The sequence below is a fragment of the Aptenodytes forsteri genome, unplaced genomic scaffold, assembly GCF_000699145.1.
Source record: "Aptenodytes forsteri isolate BGI_AS27 unplaced genomic scaffold, ASM69914v1 Scaffold86, whole genome shotgun sequence".
NCBI lineage: Eukaryota > Metazoa > Chordata > Aves > Sphenisciformes > Spheniscidae > Aptenodytes > Aptenodytes forsteri.
The window spans coordinates 159,326-184,650 of NW_008795715.1; the positions used below are offsets into that span (position 1 = coordinate 159,326).

General features: G+C 40.6%; 2 protein-coding genes across 2 annotated transcripts in view; one reads left to right on the top strand and one right to left on the bottom strand.

Annotated features, from left to right (window-relative positions):
- The window catches only part of PRKCA (protein kinase C alpha), a gene marked incomplete at its 3' end in the record, with an annotated part of 161,330 nt that extends 158,228 nt beyond the window's left edge, over positions 1-3,102 (bottom strand). The window contains exon 1 of the mRNA XM_009283505.1: positions 2,937-3,102. Within this exon, the coding sequence (XP_009281780.1) occupies positions 2,937-3,102 (166 nt within the window). The remainder of the gene's footprint in view (positions 1-2,936) is intronic.
- Positions 3,103-14,066: 10,964 nt separating this feature from the next.
- On the top strand, positions 14,067-20,807 carry APOH (apolipoprotein H). The gene is made up of 8 exons (XM_009283506.1): positions 14,067-14,130; positions 15,299-15,475; positions 16,101-16,197; positions 17,559-17,635; positions 18,222-18,410; positions 19,015-19,194; positions 19,668-19,865; positions 20,737-20,807. Exons 1-8 carry the CDS (start codon positions 14,067-14,069, stop codon positions 20,805-20,807), a joined length of 1,053 nt encoding a protein of 350 aa, XP_009281781.1.
- The last annotated feature ends 4,518 nt before the right edge of the window (positions 20,808-25,325 follow it).

The window sequence follows — 25,325 nt, forward strand, 5'->3', positions numbered from 1 at the left end:
GGCCCGGCGCGGGGCCGCCCCCCGCCGGGGGGAGCTCGCGCACCGCTGAGGGGGGGGCGTCAGCACCTGCCACCTCTCGTCAGCGGCCCCCGCCCCTCACACGCGCACTCACCGGCTGCTCTCACACGCGTCGGCTTCCCTCACACACACACACATGGGCTCTCCCCGCACACACCGGCTCCTCTCACACACACACACCAACGCCCCCCAAAAACACACACCGGTTCCCCTCTCTCTCACACCCACCCGCACAGGCTTCCCTCACACACACACGCCGCACACAGACCGGCTCCTCTCACGCACACACCGCCCGGCTCCCTTTATACGCAGGCACACACAGAGGGCAGCCGGCTCCCTTTTCTCCCTGCCTCTCACACACGCAGCAGCTGCTTCCCTTCACACATACACGCGCGCACGGGGGGCAGCTCACACACAGACACAAAGTTTCCTCAGTGTCGGCCATGGAAACTGACACCTTCCCTCCAAATCGGGCCCTGGCACCAAGTGATGCTGCTGCCCTCAGCAGCCCCCGGGCCCAGGCAGGGCTCTGGCAGCAACAGGCCCGGGTGACCCTCCGGCGCTGGAGCACTGCTTCCCTTTCACTTTTACTCAGTACAGCTGCGTGAAGTATGTACAGTACCGTGCCACAAGCACAACCACCACCGTCGCAAAGAGCACGGCTAACCTATACCCAGCTGCTCTCTGCCACTTTCACAGCGCGCGCGCTTCCTGTACCTACCGTGAGATATGTCATCCCACCACCACAACAAGCAAAGGTGTAGCCCAGATGCTCTCCTTCACAAACCTTTCCCCTTCCTGCAGCCCAGAAACCCGACAGCACACATGCAAATGCTGTTTGAGGCCATACTGAACAACTGCACATCACACAACACCCACTGGACATACAACAAATACAAGAGAAGAGTGGCCTCACTGTCTCGCCCCACTGCAGTGTGTCATATGCCTTTAATTTACCATACAGTACAAATATCCTCAACAAAAAGTGTAGGAAACATACAGCGAGTCTTTTTCACTCATTAATGCATCCAACATAAACACAAGACTTTTATTATGCTTTTATACAGCACACTGACAATGTAATGAAGTATTCTGTAAAACAATAGAAGCGGTCATCCTCATTTACTCACGTTACACACAAAATGTTCACAAGTCCCTGGACATAGAAACATTATCTGCCTATGGCATACATACATTCTCTCATGTTGCAATTTATACAGTATCTCCATACATTCAGAAGAACACCACATAAAGCATGACTGCACGTGCATAAAACCACAATATATGTGCTAAACAAAAAAACCAAGTCCTAATCGTAATTTTTTTAATAAGTGTTATTCCCATGGCTACAAATTTTCACATAGGGGAAACGGATGCTTATTAAAAGTTCCTCTACCCCAATACATCTACATACTCGTAAGTCTGTCTGTGTAAGCATGTGTAATATGTTTTACTTCACAAGAATGAAAGACAGCTAATTAACTCAAATTAAGTCTTATTTGCTGATGTGAAAAGTGCACACAGACATTTGCCACAGAACAGAAATAACTTGTTACACGCGATCTTATTCTTAATTTTAAAACCTAGGTTTCTGGGTGCAGCCTGGCTGAACTGGTATGTCCATGGCATTTCATCAAGTAACTGATGACAGATAGCCCCGCGTTTTTTCTAAACTTGCAGAATCAAGCCAGATGCCCTACAAACTGTTTCCATATGCCCTTACTTCATGCACTTTCACTTTGCAAGCAACTACTTTCAAATTTGATCTGAAATTCAACAAAATATAAAGACTTTTAATTTGTTTTCTACCTATTCTACACGTTTCAAATCCCTTACTCCTCTTCAGAGGGAATAGATTTTTCTTGCCTTAATTAACTTATGCCAAAGCATGAGGAGCACTAAGAAACATTTTGTACTCTCATTAAGTGTTCTATCGAGAAATATGGAACGTATTTATTTCTATTCCTTTAGTGCTGTATCACAAACATAGCTACTGAAACTGGAGAATCGGACTGAATCAGATGCAACTCTCGTTGCGTCAGATTTGGGGCAATCTGTACACTTCGCTGTTCCTTAAAACCTCACAAACCTGCTGAATCATTTTGGATTCCATTTTCTTTCCTGAGAGTGACTCTGGTCAAGATTCATTCACCGAAACATCGGGGAGTGCCCCAGGCTCTCAGCTCCAGCACCTGCCGATTGCCTTGTTAGGCCCCAGGGAAGAGCCAGGCCACACCAGCTGTGACACTACGAGGTCACATTAGGATCACTTTAGTCTGTCTCTGTAAAGCAATCATTTTATCTCAAACCGCATAATTATTTGTATGTTGTGATTATACACATTAGGCAAGAGGAAAAAAATCCATTATGTGTGCATAGCAATCCTCAGATAACTAGGTAAACCATTATAACACAACCTTCCCTTTACTGTATATAATATATAACTCTCCTTACTACTGTATTTTGGATACATGCCACTTAGACAATGCTTTTTTATGGATGTTACATGTATATATATTCACTGTCAAACGTCAAGATTTGGCACTATGACCAGGGCACTCTTACAGTGATGCTATGAAGGCGCCCTACATGCCGTTCACCAGGTGCTTTTGGTATATGCTAACCTAGCATCAGCATCCTCTTGCTGGGAGGCTTTTAATTGCTTGGACGCCCATTTTTCCTACTCTGCACTCAGGTCCTGTGGGTGATAGGGGAACTCATCCTTCCTTGGCAAATCACTGGAGGAAAGATGTCTGCCGTCCCTTGCTGCGCGCGCACGTTCCCACCAGCAGCCCATGACTTGCTCTTCTGCTTAGGGTAGTGTTTGCAATTTGTTTCTGATTCAGGCCATCTGGACGAGGAGTCAGCATTATCGTTGTTTGTGTTCAGGCATATACAAGGTTATTAAATCAGAGTACCAGCTTTTCCAATCTCCTGGCAAGCAGCTCCAGAATTCCTGACTCCAAAGCGCCGTTTACGGTCTTCTGACAACAAATTTACTCCTGTATGAATATTTGGATAATATCCTAGAGAGTTTGTCCCTGATGGAAGTTCCCATTGGATGGTTTGTGAGGCATCCCCCATGGAAGTTCCCATTGGATGGTTTGTGAGGTTTTCTCTGAAGAATTTGGTTATTGCTGTAACAAGCACAACTTCTCGCGTCCTTTCTATATTTGCATCAATACCATCCTAGGTCTGTAAGCGCAAGCATCTGTGTTCATCTTGAAGGAGGTTTCTTAGACTCATTCTGCTGCCTGTGAAATGCTTTCTCTTTTTACTCATCTGCTGGATCAGCACGCTACCGCCTGTATAATTTTTGGATCAAAAAGCAATTAAAAGTGCCTTCTTCCTAAAGGAAAAGTGTCTGGATTGTTCTGTCCCCACTTACATGCGCTGCATCAGATCAACTCAAAGACAAAGCCAAGGAGAACACCTTCATCAACTCCTTTGGCAATTGTGGTGCTCTATTTTATTATTTCCTGCTCTTAAGATATATTCAACAAACAAGAATCACTTCCTGCTTGAGACCTATAAGGAAGTCACAACCTAATTTCTCCTCACATTTCAAAGCAAATTACAACCACTTCCTTTTCCAGAGAGTTACCAGACCAAGTAGCTATTTTCCAAATCCCTTTTAGGAAGGATGACCTGATCATTGCAAATCAGCTGTCTAAAAATGATTTGCTTCACCCCGCCTCACCTTCCAAAGGAATTTCCATGCAGTCAGCTTATGAGACATTTCTACCGGCAACTATTGTGGAATACTTGCCATAATTAAGTAAAAAGCAGTTATCAGTTTCCACTAATACCCAGACTTCAGAGGAAAGTTTCAGAAGCCAGGTTTTCCTAATTTCTTTTCCCACTCAACACATTTTTTGTTTGAAATCACCTATAGAGTTTAGTTTTGAAGCTCCCTTTCACCAGTTTGTTTGTCATGTTTTGACCAGTAGCTAGTAATTATGAGATAATGTCCACTTCTCCTATGGTTTTTCCAGATCCTACTACACATTCATCAACAAAATTGTTTATTGTTCTTACCCAGACACTTTGGCAACAACGGACCCTAAATGTTTCCAAAAATTAGAAAAAAGTAGGATGCGGTAACATAAATAAATACGTTTGTGTGAGTGTTTGTATGTCTGTTATGCGAGTGGTGAGAAGGAGGTAGGAATATTTTGTATTTCTCTATATCTACACTGATTTCTGCATCTTTCTGCGTCTTTCTGCATCTGTGCGTCTACAGTCTGCACAACTCTGTGTCTTTCTGTATTTACACTAATTCCCTTCTCTGCCCTTTTCCCCTCAAAGTTACTCAGATTGCAGGTTGGGAAATACAGGCTCATTAGACAGATCTTATTGATAAATTATTCCATGTGACAGACAGCTTGTTTACACATGCTAGTACTAATGTGAAAGTTTGAATGTACGTATTAAACCACAGTCAAGAAGACGACCAAGTACAGAAAAAAGTCCTATAAGAGATGAAATGTCACAGAAAAAATATTTCTGAAAAATTCTGGGGAAAAAAAATGGCATATCATAATAATTAATCATTTGCCAGGGATGAAACTGCAGTTCATGGATACGTCCTAAGCAGCAAAACCCTACTTGCCTTTGCGACGTGTAAATGGTGCCATTATTTCAACTTGAGTTTCCTTGAAAGTGGTGCAGAAACCATTCCTACGCAGATAGCTTGTACCTGCCTGTGAATTATCCTCCCAGCAGCTCTCCATAGAATTGGCAGTAAATGGCTGATGACATACAGAATGTTGAGTGTAAAATACATTTTTTTTTATATCAGTGTTCTCATCAGAATACTGAGTGACAACCTATTGTTTTCTTTTCTCATATCTCAGGCGTATTAGGAGGATGCTAAAATATCTCCTAGCTATAGAGCTGAATCAGAGCTTGATGCTGTTATACACTGAAATGTGACGGGGGTCCTTTGGGATGTTTCATGGGTTTTGTCTCTTTCTAGATTGTATAAATAAAAATTTCTGCCTCAGCTGGAGTATTTGCTATCATTGTTGTTTTGCAGATTTTGTCCTTCCCACCAGCAATCACTCTGGAAAATTTTGAATATCTCTTCCAAAAAGTAATTCACATTCTTTTGAGTCCATCAGAACAATTCTCTTGTGTAGGCAAATTTTCAGTCTTCAACTGCACACACAAAAAAGGCAGAAAGACTCAGACTTTGAAATACAAACAAAGCCCTCAAACGACGTGGAAAAAAGAACAAACCTCTCTTGTACCAACTGAACAAGAGAGACTCTATTATTTATTTAGAAAAACATGGCACACAGGTTCATAAGAAACAAAGTAGGTGGGTTTTGCAATGGACAACTGACCCCTGGAATTCCTTGCCCAGGAGAACCAAACGCAAGAACCAGCGCTGGTGCAGGACGCTTAGATGGGCCCAGGGGAGTGAGAAAGCCTGGGAGAGACAAACATTGGATGTTACTGACCACAGACCACAGCTGGCTCAGAAAATTCCCTAAACGGAAAATGCTCAGAAAGTGAGATTCTTCAGAGGAAGTATCGTATCTGCTGGCCCTGTTCTCACTTCTTCTTAGGTGCGCACCTGCGGTCACTGTTAGAGACAAAATACTTGCTTAGACAGGCCCTGCCTGAACCAGCACCGCCCCCCCCCATGGCCTTCGTTGTCTTCTTTAATTAAAGAAAAAATATTTACTGTATCACTGCCAGCTGACAAAAAGTTACCCTCAAAAACCTGTTTTTTCCAGTCTTTTTGCATTGTAAGTGTAAGCTGTACATGTAGGGTTTAAGTGTGCAGGTAAAAGGAACTCTGTAGGTATGTCTATATGCGATCCCTTGAAGAGTAAAATATGTCCATCAAGAACGGGTTAGGAAAGCAGAGTCACTACGCTGTCCTGAAGCCTTTTCCCGATAGTCTGTTGGAATCTCCAGTGTGCTTTTCCGACGCTAAACTGGTACAAAGAGTAAACTACTTTATACTGCTTGATGGCTGGAAAACATCAGTTTTGGAATATCAGTATGTCTAGCATCAGATAGCTCCTGGTATAGCAGGACAATACTTACAGTTTCTTTATGCTAGATATGGGCCACGTGATGTCATCTCGCTGACATTGCAGTCAAAGTGAAATTTCCCACTATTTCAATGTGAACAGAAAGGCGTGGTATATTTTATTTATCATATTCCCACAAATCTTCTACTGAAAGAGATGATAATTTTGCAAGAGTAAGCTGAGTAGAATTTTGCCATGTGAAGATGAAGTGTAAATAGATATTATCTATATCGTACCTCAAATTATTATTTTTGACAGCTAAATATCATTTATCACATATACAAGAAATAATAACTTTCATGTTGCGTTTGGTTTATTCTAGAGAATAAACGTGAGAGGAAAACAAAATTGTATCAGCTGCAATATACAGAATATTCACTTCTTTTTCTGTGCCACCATTATATTATGACACGTTGATGTAGAGAAAGCAGAATACCGTTTTCAGTGGTATGATTTCCAATTATACCACGTCCGTCTGTGCTCTACACAAGTGTTTACACTTATGGAAACACTAATAATTGAAATGACAAGAGTTTGGCTGGACAAACACAGCTTTAAAATATTTGTTTAATTTAGAAAGGCTGAAAAGATAAGACGCTGACGCACAAAACAAGCTGACATTAATTTAAAAAAAACCATTTCAAAACCCCAAAGTGACAGTTAACTGAAAAATGAAGTGTGGAAAACCTCTCTGCCGCAGAGACGTAACACGAGGAAGGATTCTGTTTGTTAGCATTGAACATTCATTCAACTCCCCACTGGAATATTCATTTTCCAGAAAAAAACCAGAAACTGTCCTTTAACGACAGTAGAGACTATTTTTGGTCTTTTAGTCCAGTATTGTGTATTAAAGACTGAAAAGATTAGCAGACTAATACATATCATAACAAGGGAACATCTTCTTAGGTTGCGCTGTCAGTCCCATGCTACCAGTCAGTTTCACAAGGTACGGCGACCTTAATAGCCCCAAATTGCTGTTTGTATGTAAATAAAATGCTACAGATGCTCTTTCAACATGAGTTACATTTTTAAATAGTTTTGTTCCAGAAAATATAATGTCAAAGATCAGACATCTCGCCCACAATGCTGCTAAGGAAAAAACACCCAGGGCGTCCCATGTGCAAGTGCCGGTGGATTTTGTTCCAGATGTATGATGTCATGTCTGTGATGTAAGAGCTCGGCAGCTTGCTTTAAAAAGGTTTGGAACGGTGGTTAAGCCAACTTGTACAGCGGACTAATATTATTCAACTTGAATGTATCTAATGTCCATGCAAAAACAACGACCCTCTCGTTAATGACCACATGATTAGGTGACATGAGGCAGAAAAATGAGATTTTTTTTTTCCCCCCAGAAATAAAAACAAAAGAAAAAAAAATGTGTAGCGAGCGTACATACATGTGCTTTCTGCACGTTTTCAACTTGTGTCATAAATATTTTGCACTTTGTAGAATGCTCATGATCTGTTCTTTCCAAAACATCTGGACATCTTCTCTTTTCAAAACTTAAATTTATGAGACTGTCACTGATATCAGTTCTGGCAATGTTGGAACGATTGCAATTTTACTTCATTCTGTTGCCAAAATGCTGGGAGCATCTTTGTGTCTCCCTGTGCAATGAAAAATCTCCATGTGCAATGAATTAAGGAAAATCGACCTCTGATATTTATTTTTGTTATTTTTACATACAATTACAAAATAAATGCAAAACTCCAAGAAAAACCTGGCTAGATGATGATGCAGATTACAACACTAGAATCAAAATTTTTAGAGATATACCCACATGGGGAGACTCTCAAAGCAGCCGAGTGGCCTTCTGGAAACCAAAAGAGACAGCTACATTTTCCAAAGAACCCAATACACCAAAAATTTACTTTAATAAAGTGAGCACTTTTAAAAGCATGGCCTTCATTTAGTTGTCTAAATAGAATTTGAGCCCTTCTGAAAATCTGATTCCAGTTATTGATACTGGCCCCTTCAAAATCTGCTTCCTCTTAGAAAGGCTTCGCCCTGGGTTTATTGCTGGAGATTAGAGGCTGTCACAAAGTGAAATTAGTTTATTCATATCTTCCTACCCTCTAATGGCCCACACCATAAAAGTACCGTACTTCATGGTACAATATGAGTCTGTTAACAGGATCCAGACGCAGAATAATGCGATGTCGTGAGCATCAGACATAGGCCACATCGACAGAGGTGTATGAGGAAGCTTCCACAACAGCATGATTTTCTAGCAAAATGTCTGGCTCAAGACAAACTAATCTTCCCTATTGCATTAGCCCTAAACTCACCCCCTTCTATTTAAATATTCAAGAACACTCTTAAAAATTGGCTTGTAAAAGCCAATGGCCTTCCCTCTGGATCCAACGTTTCGTGAAATTTTCAGTTCTGAGACACCATTTTTAGCTTTTTCAGACTTGTCAGTCAACAGTGAAGTTGAGAATTTCCCCTTTTGGAGCAAATTTGCTAAGAATAGCAGATTAAAAATATATGAGGAAAAATTATAGTCAACTATTTGTGTTGATTAATAAAGATTTGGGAAAAAATCCTAATCTTGTAATTTTGTTAGTTGTATATAAATTGATTCAAATCACATATAAAAACATTGATAAAATCCCATTAAAAAGCCCCAGAAGAAGCCAATGACAAGAGCCCGCCTGGCTTGTGAAGGTTTCGGTTTAGACCATAAGGGAGATCAGTATCCGCTTTCTGATTACGCTGTACAGGAGCTGAATCACAAAGAAGGTAGATTTATTCATCTGGAACACTCTGGACCTCTGCCCAGAAGGAATTTAACAGCTGATATCCACGGGTTAATAGAGATCACAGGATCTATCTACATTGAAGCTGTCGATTTATTGGGCGATACCAATGGACACCTCCGACACAGCCAAAAAGCATCGATTCTAGGCGGCTTTTAGACACGCGCACTTTTCAATCAAGTTTTTAATGTGGGTGAATATATCAAACGGCTTCTTGATTATTGATCCTCTTATCCGTCATTTGGGAAAACCGAAGAACGGCAGTAAATAAATCAGGTGGTAGCTGGGCGTCTGGTAGCATTATGGCAATGTGCCAAGGGAGGCACAGGCAATTTAAGAGCGTTCTCGTTTACCCAGAGAAATCCTTTATCGGAAGGGATGGAGTCCTAGGATGAAAACTAGCAAGGATTGCTCTGCTGGATCACGAAGTGGTAAAATGTTAATGACATTTCTGATGTACTGAAAGTGTAAAGTGCATTCCTGCAGCAGCACATTTTCCTTGGAGAACTTGCATCAGATCCTGACCAGGTCTGAACCCTCTCCAGCTTGTAAACAAGATGACAACCTGAGGCAATATACATATATAAAAAAAATAAAAAAACCCCCAAGGCCAGATGCTGCTTTCACAGAAATCAGTGGCATCTGGCTTAATAGAAAGCGGAACACTAATGATGAAAGGAATCTTGAAAACTTTGTTTCGAGCTTGATGGGAGAAGAGAAACAGTTTGGCTTGAGCTTGGAAAGCACCTTCTCTTCTCTGACCTCTCTCGCACGCTGGCTGGCTGGCTTCTTCCTTGAATGCAATTGTGTGTCTCTACACCTGCACCGAGGGAAAAGGCAAAAAGGTGGGACAAGGCAAAAAAGGGTGAGAAGGTCTGTGGCTCCACACTGTGCTTTTATGTCAACATCTCAAAAATTGTCCCTTGCAGATCCGTTCACTGCAGATTCAGACTCTCATAAAGAATAACTTGCCCTCAAGGCTTCATAATTTAACATTCCCGATGAAGAAATTTAACACAGTATTTTTTAGACACAGTTTTGATGAATTTATCAGAGGAACAGACTGTTTCACAATATTTGGGTTGCAGTAGAACTATGAGAGAGATTCTCCGGATTTTCTGTGCAGGAAGTGAGAAGGCAAAGAGGAGAAAGTAGCTTTAAAATGCTCTCTGGTTTTGTACACTGTGAATTTAATCTATGTGAAAACCAGAACAACTTCATGCCTTTGCGAGAGAATACAGGCCTACTATCACCTGGGAAATTTGTTAGTGCCAGCCCTCTGACATCTCGGATTAATACAGGATTGGGTGTTTTAATACTACGCTCCCAGTAAACTGGTGGGTGCTTAAAGCGATTTAAGGTCTAGGACTAAAATGATAATTATTTTGCTAACTTCAGAAAAACCACTGTGGAACATCAGTGGTAACTGCAACTGCAGTTTACCCCTAAAATATGCTACTAAGTGAAAATAATCTTTTTAAGAATTATTTAGACATTGGTTACTTTTTATGTCACTGAGACACTCTTTCAGGTCAGTAACAGTTACCGTGTGCTTACTTCCAACATCTCCAAACGCATGAAATATAAACTTTCACTGGAAAATAATTCACTGCAGATGGATCTTGGCTTCTGGCTGGCTGAATATTTGGCTAATAATGAATGTATACATCTAAGTTGTCTATACAGTTCTACATTAAATATGAAATGCAACTAATATTTAGGAAGTAGGAATAGTTTCAGCTTGTCCAGAACTGAATGCAATTATTTTTCTTTAAGGCTAAAAATGACTCAGTTTACCTTCTTACGTTTTATTTCTTATCTCCTCAGTGCAATGGAGCACTCACTTCAATATTGGATGTATTGAGTAGAGGCGATAAAAATGTTTGTGCAGTGCATAAATGAACTTTGAACAAATATTAATAGAACTATCTTGGCAACACGAAGGGCCATGATTGGACCCGTGACTTAACACCTGCTCCTGAAGAGCAACACGGATACATCCGCTAGCCATCTGACCATCACCTCTTCCGACTCCGGAGAGAGGAACGGATGTACGCATGAAAACCCAGTGACTGACATGTGAAACGTAAGGAACAGCGTGACGAAAGCTGGAATCTGAATATCTTATCCTTGCAGGAAAAGGATGAGATTGTTGGTCCAAGTACAGTCCAAGGCCAGCCTTCATGCCAGAGGGAGTGCCTCAGCAAGCGGATGCGGGTACGTAAGGGAGGACTGCATTCAGGCTTCTCTTTAATATTCTACCGCAGTGTCCCTAACCAATACATTCCTGTCGATTTGAGAAACATCTGCATTTTGAACTGGCTGTGTCGTGCATTTTCTGGTTGAAGAACACTCATAAGATTTTGAGAATGGTGGGTAATGCAGACCCGACACTCATTGTCCGGAAGGACAGACTGCCAGGAAGTCTGTGGCGGGATCAGAGGTGTGACATATCCTACAATACCAGGAAAACTACAGCACCAACTAGAGAAGCAGACAGACAGATTGGAGGACAGACATAAGGTCTGGCTCATTAGCTGGGGGAACTGTTACCTCGCACTGACCTTCAGTCCGCCTAGTTCTTGCAAACTTTCTGCATAATATCACTAGGAGAGACCAATTCCTGTCTGAAAGTCTTTGTCTACCTTCTTATTATCTTGTGTCCCGATTATTACAATGTCTTTTCCTATTCAGCTCCAGCTGACCCCTGGTGTCAATGAAGAATGCTGCTGCAGAGACTGTTTTTCATCATCATTTTTCTTACAGCATCGCTCTACTATTTTTTTTCCTCCTTCTCTTCCATACGACATTTTTTCCTTCACTTTTAAGGCCTTTGCTGGCTTATCCTCTTCCTCTCTCTTATTCCTTACTGAAACCACTCTGATCAGCCAGTGGTGCCAGTCTCCATCGTTTAATTGCTATCTTTTCAACCATGCACTCTTGGTCTCTGCTATGCTGCCCTTCATATTTTTATCTGGGCAACACCGCTTCTGCAAAGCCAGTTCGTTCACATCCCTCCCGCATATTCTTCTTTTAGGTTATGCTAGCACAAAACCGGGTAACAATTAGACTGCTGTGATACTGATACTCCGCATATCACGCTAGCCAATATCATCTCAGGGCGTTCTTGCACTACTTTCTCCGCTTGCAGCTACCATTTCTTTCCTTAGAATATAATACTATTTGTGGTAGAGACCATCAGTCTGCTCTGTATTTATATGGTCACTGATGAAGCAAAGTTCTGCTTCGTGATTGCGTTTATAGGAGCTATAATGATAAATAGCACATGTGCTAAAGTAGCGGGTTGGATTTGATGGAAAATGAGATGATATATGTAATTGCATACTACCACCAAATACGGAAAGAACTAGGTTGGTTTGCTCATGCTCTGCCAAGGTGAATCCATACAATAATAATCACGTCTTCTCCAGTTACTGGAAAAGACAGTTATTTGCAACATACATTCTAATGCTTCTTATTGCAGAGAAATACGTTTTTAAAAAGAATCGCAATATTGGCAGTTATTATGCAGTTGTGTGACACGCATACTTAAATACACATTCCTCTCAGTTTCACATGCAATTATTCAGTTTTACTTTCAATTTTAAAAGCAGTAAAATTATCACACACAAGACCTGTGGAAAAATTAATGTGCACGTAATTTAAGCCAATTTTTTTTCCTCTTCTTAAAGTAGTATAGAAAACTTTTCAGTTCACGTTTATATCTGTATGGTATATGGCAGAGCACATTCTGCCATCTGCTGAGCACAGTGGGAAATGCTCATATGGTCAACGTTGAAACGGGTAAAACTCTGCCTATCTATTCCTGTGCTATTTTAACCACAGAAAAGAACGTAATCAAAATAGCAGGCAGATCTAAGGAAGGATTTAAACCAGAGGCAAGAAAGTTCATTACAGCATTGCAGTGTGTTGGGAAGGGAAAAGATACTTGTGAAGTTTTGTAGAGAAAGGAAGAGGCTGTGTGACAAATGGAAAAATAATCAGATGTAAATACAGAAAATGAAGTCAATTTTTTTCTGGTGCTTTAGCAGTGGTACTTTGCCCTTTGGCACTGTGTATTTGGTAAATACTTTGAGCAGGACATTCACAGCAGTTTCTTTCTGAGAAGAATAGCATGTTCCTAATTGTTTAATGTTGTGGCTAAAATTTGTGTTTTAAATGCAAACAGAGAAACTTTATAAAACCAAAATAAACAAACTATTTAAGATCACAGCAGTAAGAGTTTGACATAACCTAGCTTCTCGTTGGAGCTTCAAGTGTCCCTCACTCCCCCTCACAGGCTGTGAGTCAGCAGGGAAGGAGGATACTTAGATTAGAAACACCAAACTGTGGAACAATGATTACACAAATGTTATTTTGGTTGCACTTCAGATGCTCCTGCAGTTAAAATCTGCTAAATTAGGAAAACTGCAGTGATCAGAACCTCAGCTGATATCTGTGGAGTTTTGGCTTGATGACCCCAAATCACAGCACCAAAACAAGTTTTCATACCACCCAAAAATATGATTTAAGTTTGACCCCCTTGTCACAAATAAGCACAGTCCAGAATCATTATTTCACTTTTCCTGCAGCACTGGCATTGTGAGCCCTGTCTCTGCTGCTTTTAGTTATCTGTTAATTGAAAAATCCTTATTGACGACATGAATCTGATCAAACAGGCTCCTGAAGCCTGAATTTCAGGCCGGGTCAGCATCTAGTGTAAACTGGCATGAAGTTGGTATCATCGCTGGAGGCATATGACAATACCGATGTCACTCCAACACTAATCATTTCGCCTTAAAAAGATTTTGTCATAACTCTCAGGACTCTTTGGTACATAGAAATGTGCACGCCCGAGTGGTAAACAAAAGCTTCTTAGTGACAGTTCTGTTATTTGTTCCAATACCGTATTCCAAACCTCCTCATCCTCTAAAGCCGCTGAGAAGATAATACTGTTTTTTCAAAAACATTGGTCCCAACAGGAGATGCTCTGCAGAAACAACCGGAGAGGAGATGTTTTCAGCAGAGCTCGCTATTTGAATTCCTGCATTATGTACGAATGCAACATGTGATGGTTGTTTCATCCTCTATTACACGCAACACAAGGAACCTTTTATCTTCTGTTTACTAGGACGGGAATAAATACAAAGAGTTAATATGTAACCGTCCTTTTGTGGATGCCTTTATTTTTAAGAGAAGAAACACTGGACCAAGGGTCATTTGGGCTTGTGGACTGGCAGCAATGTACTCCCTGGCACTGGTTGCGTGCGCAGTTGCTCTGAGCCACTGTGCTCTTGCAGCGAAAGGTAAGTGTCTTCCACTTTCTAACAACCAATACTATCCCGAAGCGTGAATGAGGGAAGCTGGAGAAAGCAACAGGATTTTAAAGCCTTCGGAAAATTCTGGTCAAGTGTTTTGAAGGGGAACATTCTCTGAAAGCTATTTCCTCTCTTTTCCCCTTCCATTCCTTCCTCTGTCTCTTCCTACGGTGAGGTGAATTGCTGTATACGAAAGTATAAAATGGAGGAAAACAGAAGAAATATTGACAGAAGTGGTGGAAACCAGGTTGCCTGCATGCCGGGGGCATTGCGTGTGCCAGGAGTTAACCTCGCTCCATCCCTCTGCCCACCTCCCTGCTCACCTCACTTTCCCCTCCGCTGCAGGGGCTGCCTGGCATAGTCCTGCCTTGCTTTTCTCCTCCTTTCCCCCACGCCAAGGGCTCTGGGCACTGTTTCATGTACTCCCTCCCTCTGATTGCCATGCATTTCTACAGCACGAGCTTTGTGTTCCTCTGTTCTCTCCCCACCATCTCAGCAGGAGCCTCTCTCCATGTCCTTTGCAGGAGCGCAGTCTGCACCCTCCATTCCTCCCTCACTGCTCCCCTCCTGTTCGCACTCTCCAGGGGATGGGTTGTTCACGCCGTCAACATGTTAAAGCTGTTTTGGAATCAGAACTGTCTGATGTAACAGTGTGTTTGCCCCACTGAACAGAAAAATTGGGGAAACCAGAGAAAAATAAATTTCATTTAAAAAAAGTAATAATCTCATTTCAGGCTGACCCCACCAAACTAATTCAGATTAAAAATGAAATGTATTAGATTGCTTCTAAGTCCCTCTCACCCTCTTTTGTCCAAGATAATTTACCATAATTGACTCACTTTGCAGAATACCTTCATAAATCCATTTTGAAGCAAAAGTAAATTTTAGTAAAAAGAAGTGACACAAAATCTAACTGGGGCCACTGGTAGATCCGCCGAGGAGAAGAGGAAGAACACATTTTTTTCTGGCTAATACTTATAGCAGCCATCAGCTGCCTCAGTAAGTTACGTACCTGTAGATTACAGAAGGACCGTTTAGCTCCGTGCAGGAACGTACTATAGTCGAGGATAATACAGAAACCTGTGCTTCCAGTTGAGAAATAAAATCAACTCCAACTTTCTGCCCAATTTCTCGTAAAGCGTCTCCTTTCCTCCAGTCTGTCCCAGGCCACCAGAAGTGCTGTTTGCCACAATTGACGTAAACAAAAGCGTGTATGATGTGGGTGAGGAAATAGAATATACCTGTAGGCCTGGGTTCGTCCCCAATAACGGCCAAAGGAAGTACACCTGCCTCCCGACCGGCAAGTGGCCTCTCAATACGCTGTTGTGCCTACGTGAGTAAAACAAAGTAAATCCTCTTCCTAGACTTTACGCCACCTTGCTGACATGCCATGCACTGACCTGAAAAGGATATTTTGTAGTCCACGTGATTAATCATCTGGTGTATTTAAACTGATATACTTCTGTTTTCCGATTGTTCTTTCCTTACTTGTCGGAAGACAACTGGGTGTGGGGGAGAAAAGGGGCAAGTAACAGGGGAAGGATCTTCCCACACACGTCCCATGCCTTCCCTTAAGCCTCTGCTCCCGGAAGGGGATGGAGATTGGACCCAGACAAGGTGAACCTTAATCTGACTCAGCCCAGCACTGCTTATACTCTAATGATATATGCTGCTTGGTAACACCTGCATTTATCATATCCCTCTTTGTTCATTTTCATCATTTCATTGCATAGAAGTCATTTTCCTCAGACAATCAAGTGTTAAAAACTACTTAATCACAAAAACTTTGAAACTACTATATTTTGATAGAAATGTAGAATAGTTAGACTTACGAAATGTAGTACACAGGAGTGGAGAAACATGAAAGACAGCAGGACCCCTTTAAGACCAACTCGTTTCCATTATCCTAGCTTCATGCCTTATGAAATAATATTATCCATTTTTTCTTTAATTAACAGCAAAGAGATGTCCCAGTCCTGGACCCTTGCAGCATGGAAAACTTGATTTTATAGACCACCACTATCAGAGTTCTATAAATTTTTCATGTGAACCAGGGTAAGCGTTCCCTTCCTCATGCTGTTAAATAAATAACTTAAACCACAATATTACATTCTAGTATCACCTGCTGCAGCATTGCAAGCCAGGGAACTTAGAAAACTGCACGTAAAAGCCCACCTCCACTTCAGAAACTAAAAAAAAAAATTGCATATCTGGTGATCATCCTCTGTTCAGTCTTGGCTATAACATTCTGGAGCTTTGCTACTCCAAAGCAATGTCTTACAGATATGGAAACCATCAAAATAGCAGAGATTTTATGCAAAGATTTATTCTGGACTGCTTTCCCCTACATTTTAAATCCTCTTATTACATCATGAGATGAAATCCTACAGCAGAGAGAAGATAATCTCCATCTGAGTTGTTATGCTGTTTGGCTCTGGAGACTGAAAATTTTGTTTCTATCCCTTTCCGAGCTCAGTAAATGAAAACCTGAGGTTAATCCTAATTTGGTCCCTGAAGCGAATGCATTTTTACTCAAGGCTACTTGCCAGTTTTAGAAATGGGGATGCATTTAAAGAAAAATAGTTATGGTAAATGCAGGAAAATATTTGATAGTAGCACGCAGTTCATTTTACTTGGGTAATTAATTAATAAACAGTGCCTGCCTGCAAAGGTCATAGGTGAGACATAGCCTAGAGTTCACTGAAAAACATCAACAGCCTCAGCTACCTCCTTCTTCTGCCAAACAGGAGCAAGATAAGGATTAAATAAATTCAACTATGACACCAAATGTAGCAATGGGATTTGATTTAATTTTGCTAATTATAATTTACTGGTTTTCAGCTGTGTGATACTGAAATGATAGATACACAATGAACATTTCTTTAAAACTCGGAGTAAGTGCTGATAATGTAAGTACAGAGGATGGGAGAGAAGATTTAGAGTGCATCTGGAAATTATATTGGGCTATCTTGGCATTAAAATAAAATAATGCACCTCAGTGACTTTAGTTCTAAAGAGGGCTGAGTTCTTTGCAACAGTTTGATCCTAATTGCCATAATTAGCTAGGAACGCCTCCCAGGAAACCATAACATTTACATTAGCAATCACAGATCAATGCTCACTACTTACACATATCCACAGTATTAATCACTTGTAGAAATTAATATGTAAGATAGAATGTTATTTGAAGCGGCAAAACATCTTGTTGTATCAAGCCTTTTGTCTGGGTACTTGCAATACCTGAATACTAACAATTTTCTACATTTGAACCTAAACTTCCTTTGAGGTCAGTATGTGCTAGAACTCGAGAAGGATTTCAGAACTGGACTCTTAATGGTAACCTTTCTTGCAAAGAACAACTCGATTCTCCTCTGTGTTCGTTAAGCTTTCTGATAACCAGGTCTTCTTGTTTTCAGTTACAACCTTGTTGGGACAAGAACGAGCCAATGCATGGCAGATGGAAAGTGGAGTGGAACTCTTCCACAGTGTCAACGTACGTGTTTAAATACTGAAGAACTACTCTATCCTTATTATAGCAAGATTCCTTTGCATTGCTCAGGATTCCATATACTCTTATTCAGAGGCCTCCTATAGTGCCGTGCAAAAAAATGGTTAGGAACAATCAAGCAGAACCCTGTATGTTTGGTTTTAGATGTGTGGATTCCAGTTTTAGAGAAATAGAGTTTAAAGGTCCGTCCAAAAGGCCAGGATCAGGGATGCTATTTACAGCTGAACGTAAGATGCTTATCCACTCAAATTCATTCTCCCTGTGTATAAAAAGGGGATATTGTCATGCTTTTGCAACTGTTATATGTGGTTTTGCTATAACCTGTCCTGCATAAACACCTTGCTGAAAAAGCAATATACTGCATAATATTCTCTGAAAAATATAGCAAAAATCATGAATTAATTACATACTCTAAGGCTCCTGAGACTTTTAATCTGAACTTTTTGTTTTGTTAGCTACGCTTCCGTAAAGGGCAGTGTGGGTCAATTTGGTTATAAACGTGTTGCTCCTGTAATTCTAGTAATAATTTGATCTTTAAGCTTTAATTTCTATGAATGCTGTGCTTTTCTAGCGGTGACTTGTGCACCTCCCTCGCTTCCTGAATTTGGAGTCCTTTCCTACCGTCGCTTAAAACCTGGAAATATTTCTAATTTCCTGGACACGATTACTTTTGAATGTGTACCTCCTCTCGCACTTATTGGGAATGAGACGGCTACCTGCATGGCCAACGGGAACTGGAGCAGCATTCCAGAGTGCAAGGGTAAGTAACTTATTTTTGTCAACACCTAAAAATATTCCTAGAATTGTATATACAAAACTATATGAACCTTAGTAATTTATTTTTACAATTGTTATTGCAAACATACAGTAGAATTATTCTGAAAGTCAGACTCGTGAATGCAAGGCGATTGCTAACAAGATTGCACGCAACATGGGATTGACAAAATATTTGCTGCAGGTATAAAGGTTATATAAACAAAACCTGCTAAACGTAGTTCACAGTGGGGAATCAGAGCCTGGCCTCCAGAGCGCCGCGAACATTTTATTCTACTAAGTGCTGGGATTAATCTAATCTAAGAAATAGACAACCTTACCCTTAGTCCTAAGAACTTCACTGGTTTCAGTGAAACTATGCCACATTTAAGTAGTTTTTGGATATAACCACAGATTGCAATAGATGTATATTTAAAACAAGTAACATTTATTTATTGTGGTTTTTTAAACTATCTTTCCTCTGGCTATGTTTTTCTGTGCAAGAGGCTGAAATGAACCACCGTGAAAGTTGCATGTATTTTTCAAAGTATATAGTGTGTCTTTCAGAACCGCAACACTGATCAAGCTTTGTTTTCACTTTTGTACCGCAGTTGTCACATGCCCCACTCCAACAGGAATAGAAAATGGATTCATAGAGTTTGCTGTTCGTAGAACATATCACTATAATGAAAGCGTCAGCTTCGGCTGCCAGTCCAGCTACGTGCTGGATGGACCTAAGCATTCCCGATGTGAAAACACTGGAAACTGGTCCACAAAGCCAACCTGTAAAGGTATACATACACTATCTGTTAGAAACCACGTGTCAAATGGAATTTTCCTAAAAGACCGCCACTCTGATTGTTAATGAGATCTTATACCTTTGTGCAAGAGCTGTCCTCAAAAGAAAACCAAAATAGTAATTTCAAGGCCCTGATATGCTAAGACTGCTCCCAACACTGAACGTTGTATGACATGATGTATCTGAATTGACTTCAATAATCAGCCATGTAACTTTATTTGTCCGAGTATTTTCTCTCCTCTTATTTAATATAATTAGAAACTTTACTGAGGCTGGATTTTCACTGGAAACTTTTGACCCTATACTTAGGGGTATACCTAGGGAAGTACCATGTACATGTGGGACGCATTATTTTTCATTCCCAAGTGTCACCTGTACAGATTTCTGATGGGATCTATCTACCCACTTTTCAAAATAGAGTTCTAATTATCCTTACATGTTGCTTATAACTGGATTGTTTTACAGGACCATGTAAAATACCAGTTAAGAAAGCTGTAGTATTATACAACGGCGAGAAGAAAAGAGTTCAGAACGACCTTAAGGAAGGCATTCAGCATGGTGAAACCATATCCTTCTTCTGCAAGAATAAAGAAAAATCCTGTGCCTACACGGTAGCTGTTCCATGTGTGGATGGCAACCTTACTCTCCCCGCCTGTTTCAAAGGTACGAGCTAGGCTAATCATAAAACAGCTTCTGTTGGTGGAATAACAAGTACTTTAGTGTGGGGGCAATGTCATAATTCATCTTCGAGCCCTATTTGACTGGCTAATTCATCTGCCTTGTACTAAACTTATTGGCTATTTAGGAAGAAATGGCCTGAGAGAAGGAGAGAATGCACAGCAAGACTTTTCTCTTGGATATGTCAGAGCCCTGCTTTAATTCCCGCTCTGTTCTTAGATGTTATTTAGAGGTGGCCTAGCCCAAACAAAAGGCCATACGTAAAGTATTCCGGGATTTCATGAATCCTCGGATCAACGTCTTCTACAGGGGAAAAGAGCCTGAACGCTGCTGCAGCCTTGAGAACCTGATGTACGCACTCCCATTCTGGTGAAACACTCCCACGTTATGCTGATTGCTAACACACTGGTTCTGACTTTGGGCCAAGAGTGTTAAAAAGCAGCTGACAGCTGTAGTGAGGAATTGATGCTGGAGGAACTCGTTCACAGGCACACAGGTTTTTAGAATAAATAAACAGACTAAATACTGAAGTTTGTTAGCAAGAGGAAATGCTTTGCATTTGTTTTATCAATATCCCTTGCATAGAATATTCCTTGTAAGTTTTGTTTTCATTTGTAAGTGAAGGAACAAACACAGCCTATGCATGATGAAAACATCTTTCCTCATATTTGGCTTGGCTTGTGATGGATGTAGCTTAGCTTTCATTAAAATAGAAATTAAAATAGTGTATTTCTTCTAGCGCTTTTACTATGATGCAAAGATTGATTGCTCACCTAGCAGGGTCCATAAGACTTACTGTTTTCAGCTATCACACGTTTCAAGAATTTAGCCCAAGTTCTTAACTTGTTTTCAACAGAACGTGGCTTTTTTTCAACTCTTGTGAAGAAGGACCCATCAGACATGAAACCATGTGAAGACCAAGCATGAATCAGAGAATACAGCACTACATCTCTGCCTTACTGAGACAAAACGTTATATACGAAAGGAAAACTTACATTCTGTGAGTGTAAATTTCCAGGTGAACTCCGGACTCTGTGAATGCGGTCTCAGCTATTTTCCCAACCACCATCCCTACCAGTCTCTTCCACAAGCTATCACACATTGTTTCAGCCATTAACTTCCATTCTCTTTTCTCTGCCTTCTTCAAAATCCCCTCAATACTGCTTCTCTTTCCATATTTCCAACATTTATGCAATTGTAAATGACTTTCGCAACAGCAGTCCCTTTACAATAAAGTAATTTTCAGCCAATAGTGTGTTCTTATTTAATATTACCTAATCATCAATCAAATTATTTAGCTCTTTACTGATTTATACAGAAAGGCCTTCATCATTAGTAATTAGCTGGGTTCTGATTCCATTACCGCTCCCCTGTGACAGGGAGTGGACCTTTAATTATAGATAAACAGAGGGTCATCAGCCTAGGATTTTCCAGAATTTACGTAAGTAGAAAGACTGAGATTTCCAAATGAGTTTAGAAGCCAAGTCTCCAACCATGGTTTAAGTGTCAATAGCATCAGATAAAGGGGTCTTTTACACTTTTTAAAAAAAATCACTAAAGTTAGTAAGACTATTTATGTTTTTGAGATTCTAACTTCACCTGAAACTGTTGTTTTAAACAACTGTTAATTTTTACCACTGTTTCAATATTACGCAATGTAACAGATTCCTTTTTTAAAAAAAAAACAGAAGTGTACACCATTGAGCAACAGTAATGATTTCTGGTCATTAAGTAGCTTTGAAGCAAACTGTACTTTTAATTTGATTTATGATACAGGTAGCTCACTGGTATGATCCAGTCTGGCAAGTTTTGTGCTTATGTCTGTATTTCCATTCAGCAAAAATAAGTATAATTTCAACACACTAGAAAGTGATAGAGAAATTTTTGTTGTACACTTATAATAAATTGTCATGAGTCATACGTGGTTCCCTCTGAAGTACAAAAGCTTTCTCTGTGATTAAAAGCAGTAGACTACACAGCAAGCAAGCTACTGTAGAACTTTTTAAAAGGACCATTTAACATTAAGATCAAACTACTTGTAAGATGCTACAGCTACCGTTAAAAAACTCTGAACGTACTCTAATTATCTTTTTTTTTTTTTTGAAGGCTGCACATGAATATTTTAATAGTATGACTGATATAATTTGTTCTTATACTTCCTATTTTTAAGGAGAGATTGAGGCAGCTATTATTAAGTATTTAATAGTTTGTACTCATCAGCAATTTAATTCTCTAATGTAGAGAGAGACAGACAAATTCACGCTGGCAACTGAAGGGGGTATTTCGTTGGTACAATGTGTGCTGTGTTTTGGTTCCTAACATGTTTAAGCGGGATCCTTGAATGACGTTTGACTTACAGGCCAAGATATTCCTAACTACTTCTAACACATACATAGATCAGCTGGCAGGAACCTGTCTGTTTGGAAATCTAGTCTAAACGTTGTGTGGATACGTCTCTGGGGTCGGGATGTGCAGGACGGCAGCTGAGATACCAAACACAGTTTAATATTAACTTGTCTTTCACAGCAAAACACCGTGAAGTTGGCGTAAGTAAAGTTAGCGTTCACTGCCACAGAAACACTACTTTTCCCTGAAATGATTTGTATTTTGCACAAAAACAGTTGCCCCAGCAATGTTCAGATTTTTCTAAGCAAATTTTCCCAGTTCTACTCACCTGTACAGCAGGATAACAACTGATCACGTCAGCTGGCCCTGCTCCTAGCTGGATATGCAGTATTTGCATAGTTAAAAGAATCACCCTTAGGAGCCAATGTTCATACACTGACCCGGTAAGTCTTTGAAGTACTGAGGTGTTTGTGAATCACAACTTTTCAGACATGAAAGGTTTGCTTAGAAAGTCTGAAAAATAATGTGTTGCAACTAGAGGTGTTCCAAAGGCTGGTATGAGTGAGTGAAACCCGCCTTTTTTTCTTTTTTAAGATGTTTGAAAGCACGCCTTAAGCTGTGCTCATGTTACTTGTGGCAACCTGCTGAGACGGTTACAGAGATAAGAGAACATGGTAAAATGAGATGAAAAAAAAAAAGTACTGAATGTGTTTTACTTAAATGAAGATATTTTTACAATTCAAATTGGGAATTTGTTCTGTATTCTGGTTGGGATATCTATGTGTATCTAATTGTGTATCTATAGTGATTGCCTCCGGGGGGTCAGTGCACATCAGTACTCATCATGTCCAGGCTGCAGCTTTGGCTGGGGACGAGACCTCGGTCACTTCTTGAATCCGTAGTTTTTCTTTCTTTTTTTCAAGAAAGCTTCAACCTCTCTGGCCACCCTGCTCTGCGATGGTAAGCAGACCCAGAAACTGGATCTGTTCTCTCAGGAAGTTTGTCCTGGAGTACTGGTTCCAATGTCGTTGGTTCTGCTCTGCCTCATGTTTTTTCACCACATACCAGCAAATTCAGTTTTTCAAAGTATTTTGTGATGAGCACGACAGAGATATATTCAAATCTGAAGGCACTGCACAGATACGTATCAATGAACAACAACATACAAAAAAGTTGGCTCAGAAATTCCAACCCTTTTCGGCCGTCAAAAAGCAGATTTGCAAAGCTGGACAGAAATGCAAACCTCACCGTATCACCCGGCCAATATGGTGCCCTCGAAAAACCTGCCTGGAGAGAGTCATGTTGTTAAGTCCATTCAGCCTCCCATATTCTACCAACTAACAAAACTGTTGTCTGTCTCCTGTGATTTGGACTGACTTGGACAAACTGATTTCATAATGATCACAAAATTCCCATGGCAAATCTGGGTATCTATCTGAAGTGGTGATTCAGAGGTGGAAAGTTCTGCAAGTTCAGCTATTTGAGCAAGTCAGCCAGCCGGTAGTCTTACTGTGTTGCAAGAATCTACCACCACTATTTTAAAACAGATTAAAAGGAGTCTTAACTTCAAAAATATATTAAATGGCAATTATTTTAAATTTGGGATTTAAAGAGAATAAATAATCTTTGTAATCTACTCATGAGATTCTACCATGGATTAAATACTCCATCGCTGATTTTTGCACTGCCTCTATGCAAATGTTGATTTAATGAGCTATGTGCAATCTGAGTAGGCAACCAGTGTAGCTGTCACAGCTATCACCAAATGAGCCCTAACGCAGAATCATTCTGCTGAAGATCAGCTGAGAAATCAAAGAAAACAGACAATTTTCTACCATACATTTAAGAAATTCTTGTTTGATGTATATGTGCATGTGAATCAAGCTTAGAAGAGTTGAAGGGTTTAGTCGTTTGAGATAAAAGCGCTTTAGATGCTATACACACAGTAAGGTCAATGACAGATTTTGGGGAGAGAGAAATAATTAATTGACTCAAAGAAGTCAGATGTTTTATTTGGGATGATACATACTTACAGTTATTTCATTGACTCTGGAAGAGGCTGAAGAGCTGAAAGGACTGGAAGATATCTCTAATTCTTTTGGATTAATAGATGGTTTTCTTGACACGGCTACAAAACAACAAGTGTAACCTATGTCCTTTGTGTAGAAACGTCAGGCACGTGCTTTTAAATTTTTCTATCCCCTCCTATTTTCTGTCCTTGGGATAGAACATAAATAACCCATGAAAAATGAGCAACATTGAGCATATTAAATGTTTTAAAGTGAACTCAAAATCACCCTATTATCTACAAGGCTATACCTGAACAAATTTTACTTGGAAATACTCAGAAACTGTGGCTAAAATTGGCTCTGCACCTGCAATTTCAGTCTCATATCCGCTCACGTTTCTGACACCCACTATGGAGCTACAAAAACATCGCTCAGGCTCAAAAGCTACTTCTGATTTACTGACCTTTAATTTCAGAGTGGCAAATATTTTTCACTAAGCTTTGAGTGGAAGCATTTTTCCCCCCCCGATATTGATCATAACGAAGATATAAAAATAGACATAGCCAATATCCAACTAGCAGCAATTAAAACAAATAAACACATCCCAAACAACCCGGAGTTATCTCCCGCTGCTTCGGCACCTTCCCTTTCCTAGGCCAGGCTCTCCTGTGGTGCTGAGGCGCCGGCCCTATCCCCTGCGCGACGAGGACCCCGGCCAACCTGACGAAATTTCTGGCATCTCCCACTTCTCCCTTGGTGCCCCCTCAGGCTCTTGAGGTTTTTAACGCGCGTGCAGGATTGAGCGGATAAATAAGTATTTGTCAGTGTAGGCACATGTATTTTTGGGGGGGAAGAGCGCTGGGCGTAGCCATGGGCGCAGTTCGGTGCGGTGGGCCCCGCTGCGACAGCCGCTGCTGACGGCGCGCGAGGTGACCTTAATCACTCCGGACAGTGATTAATGATCACAGGCAGCGGCCGCGTTTCCGCGGTGTAACGGCACCGCCTTCACCGCACAGTTTCACTCTCTCAAGCCCAAAGAGTTTTTTTTCTGTACCGGCTTCTGGCCACGAACAACTCCCCAAACTCAACC

Excerpts from the sequence above, each read along its gene's own strand:
- APOH (XM_009283506.1), top strand. The coding sequence starts at position 14,067 with ATGTACTCCCTGGCACTGGTTGCGTGCGCAGTTGCTCTGAGCCACTGT. Across the intron at positions 16,198-17,558 it reads AATTTTTCATGTGAACCAGG|TTACAACCTTGTTGGGACAA; the intron begins GTAAGCGTTCCC and ends TCTTGTTTTCAG. Across the intron at positions 18,411-19,014 it reads CAGCATTCCAGAGTGCAAGG|TTGTCACATGCCCCACTCCA; the intron begins GTAAGTAACTTA and ends TTTGTACCGCAG.